Here is a 13,575-nt window from a genome sequence, read left to right on the forward strand (position 1 = left end):
CTGCCCCAGCCATGGGCATAGCCAAGGAAGTGCATGGGGGCAGCAGTGGCGGAGCTTCGTGCTCCAGCACCGGGGGGGGGGGGCAGAGAGCAGGCAGGGGCAGGGCTGGCACGCATCCAGGGGGCGGGGGCACTTTCTGGGGGCGGGGATCGCCCCTCTTCCTCCACCAGTGGGGGCAGCTGCCCCTCATCAAGTAAAACAATAGAAATACTTAACTAACTGACCAATCATATCGGTTCTGCCCCCCAACAAAATTCCTGGCTATGCCCATGGCCCCGGCCAGCTTTGTCCAGTGGCCTGGAATGATGGGAGCCGTAGTCCAACAGCATCTGGAAGGCCACAGCCCACACCCCTCCCCCTCCCTGGCGCAAAGGTTCTGCAGGTCATTTTTGGCCCACGTTTAATTGGCACCGACAGTGTTTCCTAGTAGGCCGGGAGATGGCATTATATGAGTGAAGTCCACTATCCTCTGAGCTATCCACTTCATAGCATAGTTCAAGTCGGTAGACCGTGAGACTCTTCACCTTAGGGTTGTGGGTTCGAGTCCCACATTGGGTGAAAGATTCCTGCATAGCAGAGGGTTGGATTGGATGATCCTCATGGTCCCTTTCAACTGTACAATTCTATGAAATGGAGGTGCAAGATCAAGGACAGCTTGGTAACAAAAGTGGAAGTTTTCGAACAAGGGAAGGAAATATTAGGTTAGCTCCTGGGCTGTCCCTGATAACTTTCAAACACGAGAGAAAGAGAGAGAGCGCTGGCGCAGTGCCAGGAAGGTGGCACGTCTTCTGGGTTGCCCCCTCCCCTCCCCTCCTGCAAGTATAAATAGTTTTGTTTGACCTCAATTTCTCTCCACGTGTCACAGGCACCAGAAGAGGAACTCACAGCGCAGGCCAAGGTTAATCTCCCGTCCCCTGTCCCATATCTCTCCTGGGATTCACCATGTGGCCTGAGGGGAGGGATACTGGGATTTTGGCAAGTGGGCAAAATGGCCTCATGGGCTAATTTGGACAGGTGGGTGGGGACGGCCAACTGCCAATCATTCCTGACGTCACAATGACACCGGGTTCAGTTTTTGTGCCTCAGCTGTCAGGGCTTGGCAGAACCACATGCAAGTGGGACACCCAGCCAATATTTTGGGACGGGGGCCATGACCCTCACATGTGAATTACCTGACATTTGGAAGGTACACTGTTTGAGAGTTTGGCTCAGCAAAGCACCCCACAATCAGCTGTGGGGCAGGTAAAACAATGGCTCGGCCTAGAAAGGGTTTGCTGGTACTGGCAGTGAGCTGATTGGTGGCACCTGCAAAACCCTGCGCAAGAGGGCTTTTTGAAAAGGCCTCTGCAAGGCCCGACTATCAGTCTCGGCAGAGCCCCTTTCAAAGTGCAAGACGGCAGGAACAGAACTGGCTGGCTAGATCGGAAAAGGGGGTTCAGGCAGGGTTCATGGGTCAGCGCCGAAGGGTGTCTCTGCGTGGAGCCACTGCTCTTGACCTCCCAAACGATGCAGGTCAGGATTTGAAGGGCTGCTGCCAGGGCTTACAAAATAATTACCACCAATTAGTTAAAAAATACAATTTTGGGATTAAGGGGCTGCAAACCAGATAAGGACAGAGCGCTGGATAAATGCGATTTTTGAACGGTTCATTATCCCCGTTCGCTGACAGATTTATTCCCCACGCACCCAGAGGATTACACGGTGTGTTGCGTTTTGAGAAGAGCAACCCGATGGGCTGCCTGTTCACACTTCCGGTTCAGATTGCGGTGCTGGTGCCAGGATTTGGCCTCTGAGGGTCAGCAGCCTTGTCAGATTCCTATGTAGCATGGAGAACTTTGCATCTTCACTCCGGCAGTGGCGAGGAATAAATAGCTGGATCCGACTCTCTTCTTCTTCTTCTTTTATTTTAAAAATGCCTGCTCTGGTTTGAAAAAAATATTTTGTGCATGTTGGTCAGCCCCCCCCCCCGCCGTCTAGTTGCTTTAGGGCTTCTTGTACAGTGGTACCTCAGGTTAAGAACTTAATTCGTTCCGGAGGTCCGTTCTTAACCTGAAACTGTTCTTAACCTGAAGCACCACTTTAGCTAATGGGGCCTCCTGCTGCTGCTGTGCTGCCGGAGCACGATTTCTGTTCTCATCCTGAAGCAAAGTTCTTAACCCGAGGTACTATTTCTGGGTTAGCGGAGTCTGTAACCTGAAGCTTTTGTAACCCGAGGTACCACTGCATTTAGAAAGTGAAAAGGATAGTTGTATGTTGTTCTAAATTCCTTTGGGAGTGAAGGCAGCAGAAAAATATAATCCCTGTGATCAGAGTGTTAGACTAGGACCTGGGAGACCAGAGTTCAGATTCCCACGTGGCCATGAAGTTCATGGAGTCACGTTGGCAGCCTAGCTCACCTTACAGGGCTGTTGTGGGGATTAAATGAGGAGGAAGAGACCCACGTAACCCTCTTTGAGATCCTTGGAGAAGAAAGGTGGGATATAAATGTGTGTGTGTGTGCAGTGGTACCTCGGGTTAAGAACTTAATTCGTTCTGGAGGTCCGTTCTTAACCTGAAACTGTTCTTAACCTGAGGTACCACTTTAGCTAATGGGGTCTCCCGCTGCCACCACGCTGCCGGAGCACAATTTCTGTTCTCATCCTGAAGCAAAGGTCTTAACCCAAGGTACTACTTCTGGGTTAGCAGAGTCTGTAACCTGAAGTGTCTGTAACCTGAAGCGTCTGTAACCCGAGGTACCCCTACTCTCAGTAGACCTAGTGAAAGGAGTCTACTCTGAGCAAAACCAACATATTTTATATTATATGTTGTGTAAAACAAAGATTAAGAATAGATGAAAAGGAAGGATAAAGCCAACCTAAAATGCTCATATTAAAAGTACTCCTGGAGATGCCAGGGATTGAACCTGCGACCTTCTGCATGTGAGGCAGAAGCTGTGGCGCTGAGTTATGGCCCACCCCCTAAAAATAAAGGAAGATTCCCCTTCTCATGGTTCTAGATGGGCTGATTTAAAAAGGAGCCCAGGAAGCTGCGTTATACTGAGTCAGACCACTGGTCCATCTACCTCAGTTTTGTTGACACTGACTGGCAGCCGCCCAACTTGGTGAGTTCCATGGGTTGAACCCGGGGCCTTCTGCAGGCACAGCAGATTCTCTGCTGCTGAACTACGGCCACTCCCCACATCAGAGGCAATCTTAGCAGAAGCACAAAAACATTTAGGGAGGTGGGAAATCCAAAGGAATGGGGAACAGGAAATGACCCACTGCCCAATAAGGACTCATCAGCAGGCTCACTGGGTGTGTAATGCTGACTGTTGGGGGGTGGGAATGGAAATGGAGGAGGAACGGAATGGAGTATCCAGGAAACGGGCCGATCTGCCTGGTTAGCTGGCATCCACAATAGGAGGACTTTGCGCTGCAACATTCTGTTGCTGTTCAACTTCCCCCTATACAAATCCTTACAGAGATATTGAATGTTCTCTGCTTACATCCCTGAGGATCCATCGACTCTCCCCCTATCCTCCCCCTCCTCCCTCCATCTTACCCAGTTGCTCCCCTAGCAGTTTGACTAGTGTTAATTTCATTTTTTTATTTCTGTACTTAGAGAGAGAGGTTGAAAAACATTGAACGCATCTGTTGCCTCTTGAGAAAGGTGAGTGCCTTTTTGCCTCTTTGTCTGCTGGTATCTTTCACCCTAATTTAACCTTTTCCCTTTGGGAACTGTATGACACTCTCATCTCCCTGATGGGCAAACCTGTCAATTCCAGTTCCTCTTGGTTTCTCATCTTTCTGATGTTAAGGTCAGTCCTCCACATCAGTTTGTGATTCCCGCCCCCTCCCCCAAATTTCATGAAAATTCATCAGCAGTTTAGTGCAAATTTTCTTCTAATACACACATTTTTCTGTCCCATTTTGCTCAATATATCTATGCTCTTGCAAGCAGTTCTCCCTAAAACAGCCCATTTTTCTACGTTAGTTTCATTAATGTATGCATTTATATGCACATGTTTTTTGCACTTTTTCTACTATACATGTTTTTGCAAAGCATGTTTTCCATAATGTTTGTATTTTCCCAAAAATAATGCATTTTGTATGTTATTTTCATGTACACACACACACACACCTCATCCTCGGCACCCCTTAAGGTAAAGGTAAAGGGGCCCCTGACCATTAGGTCCAGTCGTGACCAACTCTGGGGTTGCGGCGCTCATCTCGCTTTATTGGCCGAGGGAGCCGGCGTACAGCTTCCGGGTCATGTGGCCAGCATGACAGCCGCTTCTGGCGAACCAGAGCAGCGCACGGAAACACTGTTTACCTCCCCCCTGGAGCGGTACCTATTTATCTACTTGCACTTTGATGTGCTTTCGAACTGCTAGGCTGGCAGGAGCAGAGACCGAGCAACGGGAGCTCACTCCGTTGTGGGGATTCGAACCACCGACCTTCTGATCAGCAAGCCCTAGACTCTGTGGTTTAACCCACAGCGCCACCCGAGTCCCTTTCGGCACCCCTTACCTTACCCTATAAAAAGCATTATTCAGACTAGCAGTTTACACAACCCACTAAGAAAGATAATAACACAATAAAATCCAAAACAATAACAATTAATTGCACAGCTATTCAAAATGTGATTAAAACTCTTTAGTTTAATTAATTCAACAAAATGGATGGGCTGGATGCAGTGGTACCAGCTTTTCAAAGTCTGGTAGTCACTCACACCTCCAGTGCCCCTCTGCTACCCACTTGCCTCTGAGCCCCCCCCCTCAAATAATCCCACCGCCTGCCAGAGGGCGCCACTGCCCAATTTGGGAACCACTGTTGGCATTTTTCTACACATTGTTAAGAGAACTTCATGGCAAACCTTAGAGAGGTGCAAATTTCTAAGGCTGTGTTTTGGGCCACAAAATATTGGGAAGTATTAATTAGTGTAATTCAACTTTAAATGAGAACGGAGTCAAATTTCTACCCCCACCCCCGCCACACTCTGGGATGATCCTCCAGAGCACCTTTAACTCTGGCACCCAAGGGTGTCAGTTGATGAGCCACAGGTTCGGGAAGATGGGAGTTGTAGTCCCAACAACATTTGTGGGACACCAGGTTTGGGGGGAGGCTGTTTTTAATAGGTTCTTTTATCTGCTGTGTGTCGCACTGAGTGCAATATGTGCCCAAAATAGCCTCCCTTTTTGACCAGAGGGTTTCTTTTGCAGCTTGTCGTTCCCGAATATTCCATCCATGGCCTTTTCTGCCTGATGTTTCTCTGTGCAGCTGAATGGGTGACTTTAGGACTTAATATCCCGCTGCTTTTCTACCACTTGTGGAGGTGAGGCTGAACACCAACACGGCCTAAACACACCCCAGTGCTTGCATGCTGCAGTTCACGACAGGGAGATTGTAGCCTTCCACATGTTGTCGAACTGCAACTCCCTCCAGCCCTCGCCGTTGGACATCCTGGCTGGGGGAGGCGGGAATTGGAGGCCGGCAATATCTGGAGGTTCGTCATCCCTGGTTTACAGCACTGGGAAGTAGTTTAACACCAGAATCAATTTCTACAGCCGCCAGGAAGACACTGAAATCTTTCACTTCTGTTTTCAATTAACCACAGTTTAGTGTTACTGTACATCCAAACCATAAACTGTGGTTATTTTTTTAACTTAGACTTGTTTGAAACAAGCCATCTTCAGAGATCATAATTTGAATCTGGCTTATTTCAAGCAAACCACAGCCACGGTTTTGGCAGTTTCAGACAACACAAGATGAATTGCAATTAATTACAAATGGAAACTGTAGCCGATATATAACTTACGTTAAAAGGAAGGAAAGTTGGCTTATTCATTTTTTGAAATATAGCACCTGGATTCCAGGATTTATTGTGTTGGGTGCTGAACTGAAGTTTGGATGAAATTAAAAACAAAAATACACACACACATATACCATAAAACCTGACACAGGTTTTTAAATTGTGTTAGCTGTGAAACTTGACCTGTTTGCAAAACATAAATAAATAGCTTTAGGGGATCATCTCATTCCCTGCACTGGGACAAACCTGTAAGGATAGTTAGATTATAGTCTATTTCTGTACATCTCTGTAGGTTTGAAGTTGCAGCCCAGGAAATTGATGCTTATAGAAACTTGTGCAGGGGGGGGGAATGCAGGAAGCAGGAGGGGAAGGAAGATTGCCCTTTGCCAGCAGAAATGAAATATTTAAATTGTATCATTAGACCATACCTGCGCCATGTTTCTGGATCTGAGAAAACAGGAAGCTGCCGTATACCCAGACTATTATTCCCTCTAGCTCACAATTATCTACTTTGGGGCCCCAACTTCCATTAGCTCCAGCCAGCATGGCCAACAGTTGAGAATCCTGCAAGGTGATAGGTTCCTTGCCTTGGAGGAAAGGCAGGGTTAATTGTAATAATAAATAATGCCTTGCTAAACTGATCAGGGAACACCTTTTTTGCATATGTCTTATCAAGAGGTTTTCAGTAAATGAATCTAAGCAATGAATTGGCTCAAATGTAGCAGATCAGCTTTAAGACAACCACCACCTCCACGAGATGGAAATTTAGGGGAGAGATTGGACATTTTCACTCACCTCTTTCCTCCCCACCTGCCCTCCAGGTACTTCCACCGCCCAGCAGATGGCTCAGAAGTGATGTACGACGCCGTCTCCATCATGAATGCCGATATCTTAAACTACTGTCAGAAAGAATCGTGGTGCAAACTGGCCTTTTACCTGGTGTCATTCTTCTATTACCTGTACAGGTGAGCTTCGTGTGGTCAGCTCTGATTTTAGAGAGAAGTTGGCGGCGGGGGGTTGCTGCAGACTCACTATGCACAATAACAATCTGCTGTATGGAGGATCTTTAGGGCACAATCTTTGAGATCCACAGGGCTGCAGATTTAACTGGGCTTTAGTAAAGGCGATCCTGTCTCTCCATTTCTGTGCAAATCCTTAAAATGAGAAGGTAGCACCAAAGGAGTTCTTATACAATGCTGCTATTTTAGAAATGGATGTTGCTGCTCTGTCCATTTGAAGGGATACATCAGATAATCGCTGCTTCAAAAGCCTTTTCCACAAGCTCCACCCCAGCTTTTAACTTACAGTTCAGAAAAGCCTAATTTCCCCACTGGGGATGAAATAAACTGCTTCCAAGCTCCGCAGCTACCTGAAGAGGACAGCACGGCTACTAAAAATAATGTTTAGGCAGAAATCTCATATTATTTTTATGTCACTGTAAGCATTGTCATTGTTACTGGTTCAGCTATGTATAAGAAGTAGCCCAGTGTAGAAGAAATACAGTTTTTAAAAATTCATTTCTAGTATTTATGGACCACTTTTCACCATAAATGGTCTCAAAAGCAGTTTACAGATGAATCAATAAAATAACGCGCCAGAGGTCTGGAACCTGTGACCCTCCAAATGTTCTGGGACGCCAACTCCCATCAGCCCCAGCCAGAGTGAACAGTGGTTGGGAATGATGGGAGTTGTAGTCTACAGTCTCCTCACCTCAGCCCTGTCCTCTGTCCTCTTAGACAACTGGGGGCGGGGGGGGGGGCAGGGCAGGTTTGCAGTAACAAATTTTACTAGTTATTAACCTGCCCACCCACACGGGTTGGTATTAATCCTTGGTAGAAACTGATGTCCTGCCTAGGGAAGGGAGCAGGGAGAATAAACTCTCTTTCAAACAAAAAAAGCTGACTGCCTGGTAGCTTTTTTTTAAAAAAAATAACTTGCCACAGGTAATTAGCATTTTAAATTTTGTTTGCAAGTCTGCACTTAAATGGAATTTCTTTTTCTAAGTGTAGAGAAGCCATTTTAGTTGCGATAGCTCCGGGGAGAGACGAAATAATCCTTCCGTCCTGTAATTCTTGGGTAGGGGAACCTCTAGCTTGAGGGCCAGATGTGGCCCTCCAAGCATTTCAGGACTCCCCGCCCCCCTGCGCCACATTATCCTACCCTCCCTGCTTTTCAACCTTCTTTGGTGTTTCTGCTTGGCTGGAATATGCCAGTGAATTTGGATTATGCCTCTTGCTTACTTGGGTAGATGGATGAAGGATAGAGAGGGAATGAAAAAGTATTCCCCGGCTCTGCTTTAATTACTAAATGTGAAAGGGTCAAGGTAGCTCCATGCTCCTTTTAAATCCTTTTTTAAAAAAATCATTTTTATTGATTTTCCAATAAAAAACATCCAATTAAATATCCAATCATAATACTTCAATTAAAAAATAAAAATCTAAAATAAAAAAGATCAAATTATAGTCCAAATTGTATTTATTATTTTCTTGGGGCTCCCCACGGTCTGGATCTCTGGAGCATATCTCCGCATCTTAGTCCTGCTTCTCCTTCTTGTATCCATATTTTCCACATCTTGATATTAACGCTTGGTAATTTTTGTGCGGGTGCACTGTGGGTTAAACCACAGAGCCTAGGGCTTGCCGATCAGAAGGTCGGCGGTTTGAATCACCGTGACGGGGTGAGCTCCCGTTGCTCGGTCCCTGCTCTTGCCAACCTAGCAGTTCGAAAGCACATCAGAGTGCAAGTAGATAAATAGGTACCGCTCCGGCGGGAAGGTAAACTGTGTTTCCGTGCGCTGCTCTGGTTCGCCAGAAGCGGCTTAGTCATGCTGGCCACATGACCCAGAAGCTGTACGCCAGCTCCCTCGGCTAATAAAGCGAGATGAGCGCCGCAACCCCAGAGTCGGCCACGACTGGACCTAATGGTCAGGGGTCCCTTTACCTTTTACCTATTTTTTGCTCCTTATTAATCCTAATGCGTAGTTTGTTTCTTAGGTACTATTATTTTGGGGGAGGGGGGGACACCTGTGATCTTTGTTGTCTCCGTCCTGACTTTGGTGACGGCTTCTTCTCTCCTTCCTTTCTCGCTCCACGTTCCTGCTTTCCAGTATGGTTTATACGCTGGTGAGTTTCTAACAGACACCCTTTGCAGGGTGGGGGACGCCCACCTCACCTGGACTACGAAGTTAACGTGCCAAGACTGTGTGGCGGGGTGGGACGGACCCATGCCAGGCCCGAGGGCCCCCCACCCCACTCCCATGTCCGAAGCCAATTCACGCTGCAAGACTGTCCTTTTCCTGGCTGCCTTGGACAATGATACTCTGCTGCCTCATACCGGATAGGGGGGCCTGCCGTACCACCACCACCACCAAACCCCCCAGCCCCAGAAATAACGACCGCCGGCTCTATATTTTGGAAAAGGAAGCTGGAGCCGGCCTCTCCGCCGATGGACCTCCCCGTTGCAAGGAGCTCATTGAGGGAGGGCCGCAGCCGGAATGGAGTTTTCGGTTGAGGGGTCCAGACCGTATTGGGGTGCAGGGCACTATGTGTAAAGCAGAACTAGGGTCTCTCTCCAGCTGCATTTATCTCCAGCTCTCGCTGGACAGGGAACCTTTTGTGTGTATGTGTGTGTTCTTCTACTGCTTTGGGATATTTATATATTAAAAAAAATAAATCTGGGGAGAAGGTGTGTGTGTGGTTCACCCCACTCCCCAACTTCTTTCCATGGCCCCAGCTCCTGGGGAGGTGTTCCTCGAGATATAGTTGAATGTCGCGTCCCCCCGCCTTATTTTTGGGGGTAGGTTTGGTGAAGGTAACAACTTCTCCACAGTGGAGGGCTGGAGAGGCGAGGGAAAGCCTCAGCAAAACCGCGGTGGCAAAGTTGGGCGGCCATTTTGTCACCCTTGCTAGCGGAGGAGATTCGGGGAGGGGGTTCAGAGGGGGAAGCCCCCCTCCCCAATTCTTCTGCTTTTGTTTCCCCTCCTCTTGCTCCAACAAGAGCAATCAGTCTGCTATGGGAAGCGGTTATTCAGCAAGCGCAGTTTCCCTTTTCTTCTCCTTTATTTCCTTCTGAATTGAATTGCTGAATGTTGTCAGATGGGGAAGGGATGCTGTGACTGGAAGTCGTGGAGGCACTCTGTTGTCATGGCAACTCACGGGCCTATCTTCCCCGCTGGCGCTTTTCCTTTTTGGTACAACTCCTGGCTTCTCTGGGAGGGGAGTGAGAGGCCTCCCTTTCATGGGAGACGGACCCTGGTTTTATTTTTATTTTTTGGTAGGGCCAGAAATCACTCCCTCCCTGCCTGAAACGCTTGAGCTTCTGCAAGCCAGTGTTGACAATACTGAGCTAGATGGATGGTGGTCTGATTCAGTCTAAGGCAGCGTCTTTTTTAAAGCCAGGCCTTTCCATGAGGACTGGAATCTTCCTTTATTTTAGGGGATAGGGCCAAAACTCACATATCCCACAAGTGTCCCGGGGAAAACCAAGAAAGTGGTGGCCATTTTGGTTGGCGTGATTTTGCAACACAGTTTCTCCCACGAAAAGGTGTGGAACCACAGTGCGAAATGTGTGCAAGATCACAGCAACCCCAATGGCTGCCATGTTCTCGTGATTAAAAAAAACAGTGGCATCCTGGATTTTGACTTCATGGTGCTGGAGGGTATGAACTCAGTGGCACAACATCTGCCTTGCGTCCAGAAGGTTCTGCCGCCACTTGCCCCTAAAGGCAGATGTTGATAAATCCAAAATAAGAACCTTTATAAGAAAAAAATAGACCTGCTGGGCCAGACCCCATGTTCTTCTTAATCCAGCGTCCCAAACAGTGGCTAGCCAGATGCTTTATGGGAAGCAGGGCTAGAAAGGAAAGGGCCTTCTCATGTTGCTTGCCCTCAGCTTATGCTAACTGCTCCTGAACATGGAGGCTCCATTACCTATCCTAGCTGACAGCTGTTGATAGACATACCCCCACCCCCTTCAAGAATGTGCCTCGTCCTTTTCTAAAAGCCATCTGAAGAGAAAGCCCACGTGAGCCAGGAAGGACCATAACTCAGTGGGAGAGCATCTACTTTGCATGCAGAAGGTCTCAGGTTTGAGTCCTGGCAGCTCCAGGTAGGGCCTCTGTCAGAGGCAGCTGCTGCCAGTCAGTGTGGACAACACTAAGCTAAGATGAACCCATGGTCCGGCTTCCTCTGTTCCTAAAGGCCCTCACTGTGTCTTGAATTGAAAATCAATTCGGCATTTTTTAAAACAAGCCTTTTGAATGTTTGTTTTTGTTGATTGTGCTTAAGAGTCCACTTTGCAATAAAAACGGCTTACAGACAGTAAAATCCACATCCAAAACTTAACTGATCCACATAAGGGACACTGCAGTAAAATCAGATAAGTGGCTGGGTACAAATAATAAAATTATTGTTATTGTTATGATGCTGATGATTAATAGGAGTCAGTTTAAAAGAAGTGTAATTAAATGAAAAATATAAACAGTAAGCAGCAGAGAAAAACCAGCCCAGTAGTCCTCAGCACTTATTTAAGTGAAAAAGGGGGGCGGGTTGCCTATTGATAGGGCCAAAACTCACATATCCCACAAGTGTCCCGGGGAAAACTGGGACATCCAGTTTTTTAATCTGGAGAAAGTGGCAGCCGGTTTGGTTGGCGCGATTTTGCGACACAATTTCTCCCCTGAAAAAGTGTGAAATGTGTGCAAGATCAATGATATCCAGATATTATTTTTTGTAAAATATCTAAAACTTTTACAGTGGTGCCCCGCAAGACGAATGCCTCGCAAGACGGAAAACCCGCTAGATGAAAGGGTTTTTCGTTTCTGAGTTGCTTCGCAAGACGATTTTCCCTATGGGCTTGCTTCGCAAGACGAAACGTCTTGCTAGTCTTGCGATTTCCCCCCCACTCCCCCCCTTTTTCTAAGCCGCTAAGCCACTAATAGCCTTTTAGCAGCTTAGCCGCTAATCCTTTAATAGCCGCTAAGCCGCTAATAGCGCTAAGCCGCTAATAGGGTTGCTTCGCAAGACGAAAAAAACGCTAGACGAAGAGAATCGCAGAATGGATTCTTTTCGTCTTGCGAGGCACCACTGTAATGAATAATCATTTAAACCAGGCTTTTTCCTGGTTTTTAATACCCTAGTCCTTGAAGCTGTTTTTCTACCCTAAAAATTCCAAAAAAAAAAAAAAGTCACCCTTAGGCACTACTGAAATTATTGAGATTTATACACAAATAATTTCTTCTGGATTGAGGTCTGAACATGGTAATTATTCTTACTCTTACCTCTTAGTCTAAGATGCTCACTCACAAAATATATATGGTGTGTGGGTGTGTGTACACACACACACACACACACACACGTATGGAAAATATTTTCCCTCAAACAAGTAATGATATTTGTCATCACCGAGAGGTGAAAATAGCAGAACCAAAGCTGGGTGTTACATCGTCTGTCAGGCCAGTTTGTTGCCCAGCCCAGAGGTACTGCAATACACCATCTTATTTATTTTTTTCATTAAAAAATTATATACCGCTTGATTGTAAAAAAAAGAAAAGAAAAACCTCAAAAGCAGTTTAGAGAAAGAAGAAAACAATAAAATGCTTAGCAAAAAAATAAAAATATTTTCAAACAAATTATTGAAAATCAACAATGAGATAAAAACCAGATTAAAGGCCAGCATTTCTACACATCTGGGTAGGCTTGCCTAAACAAAAACGTTTTTAGCAGGTACCAAAAAGGGTGCCTGGATGCTAATAGGCAGGGAATTCCAAAGCATGGGTGCTGGCACACTTAAATACCAACTTCATACAAATGTGGAATGAGCATTATGTGGCACATTTGGAGCTGTCAAGTGGGCATATATGGGGCAAGGCCACCTTGTGAGTAATTTTGATGGATTGATTCAATTTCTTACCCATCCTTCACCCTCAATAAGGTCCCAGGGGCAGCTTACAGCAATACAGTTGCAAAAAACAAACAAACAGATAAAGCAGTTAACAATCAAAACTGTTCCCAATAGAGCAGAACAGTAGAAATCCAACAAAACGAAATACCTTTAACTGCTAAAGGTCGGGGTACAGAGGTGCCTCTCCTGCATGCGGCAGAAGCTGTGCAGTGACAATGCCATATACACACACCTCTCTGTGCAGAGGGAGGCCCAGCCATTCAGGGAGCTGTCACAGAGCAAGCCCTCTCCCAAGAGGTCATTTCCTGAACTGCCGAAATAGCCTCCCCTGCCCCCCCCCGGTAGATCTGTACACCCAAGAAAGTTGGTAGGGGTGGAAACAGCCTTTCAAATCCATGTATTTATATTTGTTTTGATTACTGATCTGGATACCCTCTCCATCAAATCTCACATAAATTTCTCTCTCTCTCTCTCTCTCTCTCTCTCTCTCTCTCTCTGTGTGTGTGTGTGTGAGAGAAAGAGTGAAGGCTGTGAAAGGCACTCTGTGCGTTCTCAGAGGCTCCTCCTGCTGGCATTATTTACAGCGCACGGAAACTTGGATGGAAGTCCTGGGCTTAGGGGTTGCCAATTCAGCAGTTTTTTATTAAAAAAATAATCTTTTTAAAAAACAAAACCCAAAACCCAACCTGACCTGCTCCTGTGATTTTTATTTATTTATCAAACACTTGCTTGACCTTCAGAAACCAGCAGGGGATGTGTTCCAGAACATGTTGATGAGTATTATCATTTCTTAACATTTGTAGTTCAAGTTGGGTTTTCGGAGCAATTGTCACTTAATTAAGTTTCTCGGGACCTGGTTAAATTTTGTGTGTGTGATATAACCCT

At 46.4% G+C, this 13,575-nt stretch overlaps 1 protein-coding gene across 1 annotated transcript in view; it reads left to right on the plus strand.

Moving 5' to 3' along the window:
• Nucleotides 1-11,132, plus strand: part of CNIH2 (cornichon family AMPA receptor auxiliary protein 2) — a 50,633-nt gene extending 39,501 nt beyond the window's left edge. The window contains exons 3-6 of the mRNA XM_053368594.1: nucleotides 3,601-3,648; nucleotides 5,201-5,313; nucleotides 6,612-6,755; nucleotides 8,897-11,132. Of these exons, the coding sequence (XP_053224569.1) occupies nucleotides 3,601-3,648; nucleotides 5,201-5,313; nucleotides 6,612-6,755; nucleotides 8,897-8,924 (333 nt within the window). The 3' untranslated portion in view covers nucleotides 8,925-11,132. The remainder of the gene's footprint in view (nucleotides 1-3,600; nucleotides 3,649-5,200; nucleotides 5,314-6,611; nucleotides 6,756-8,896) is intronic.
• The last annotated feature ends 2,443 nt before the right edge of the window (nucleotides 11,133-13,575 follow it).

The sequence above is a fragment of the Podarcis raffonei genome, chromosome 16 (genome assembly GCF_027172205.1).
Source record: "Podarcis raffonei isolate rPodRaf1 chromosome 16, rPodRaf1.pri, whole genome shotgun sequence".
Classification (NCBI taxonomy): Eukaryota; Metazoa; Chordata; class Lepidosauria; order Squamata; family Lacertidae; genus Podarcis; species Podarcis raffonei.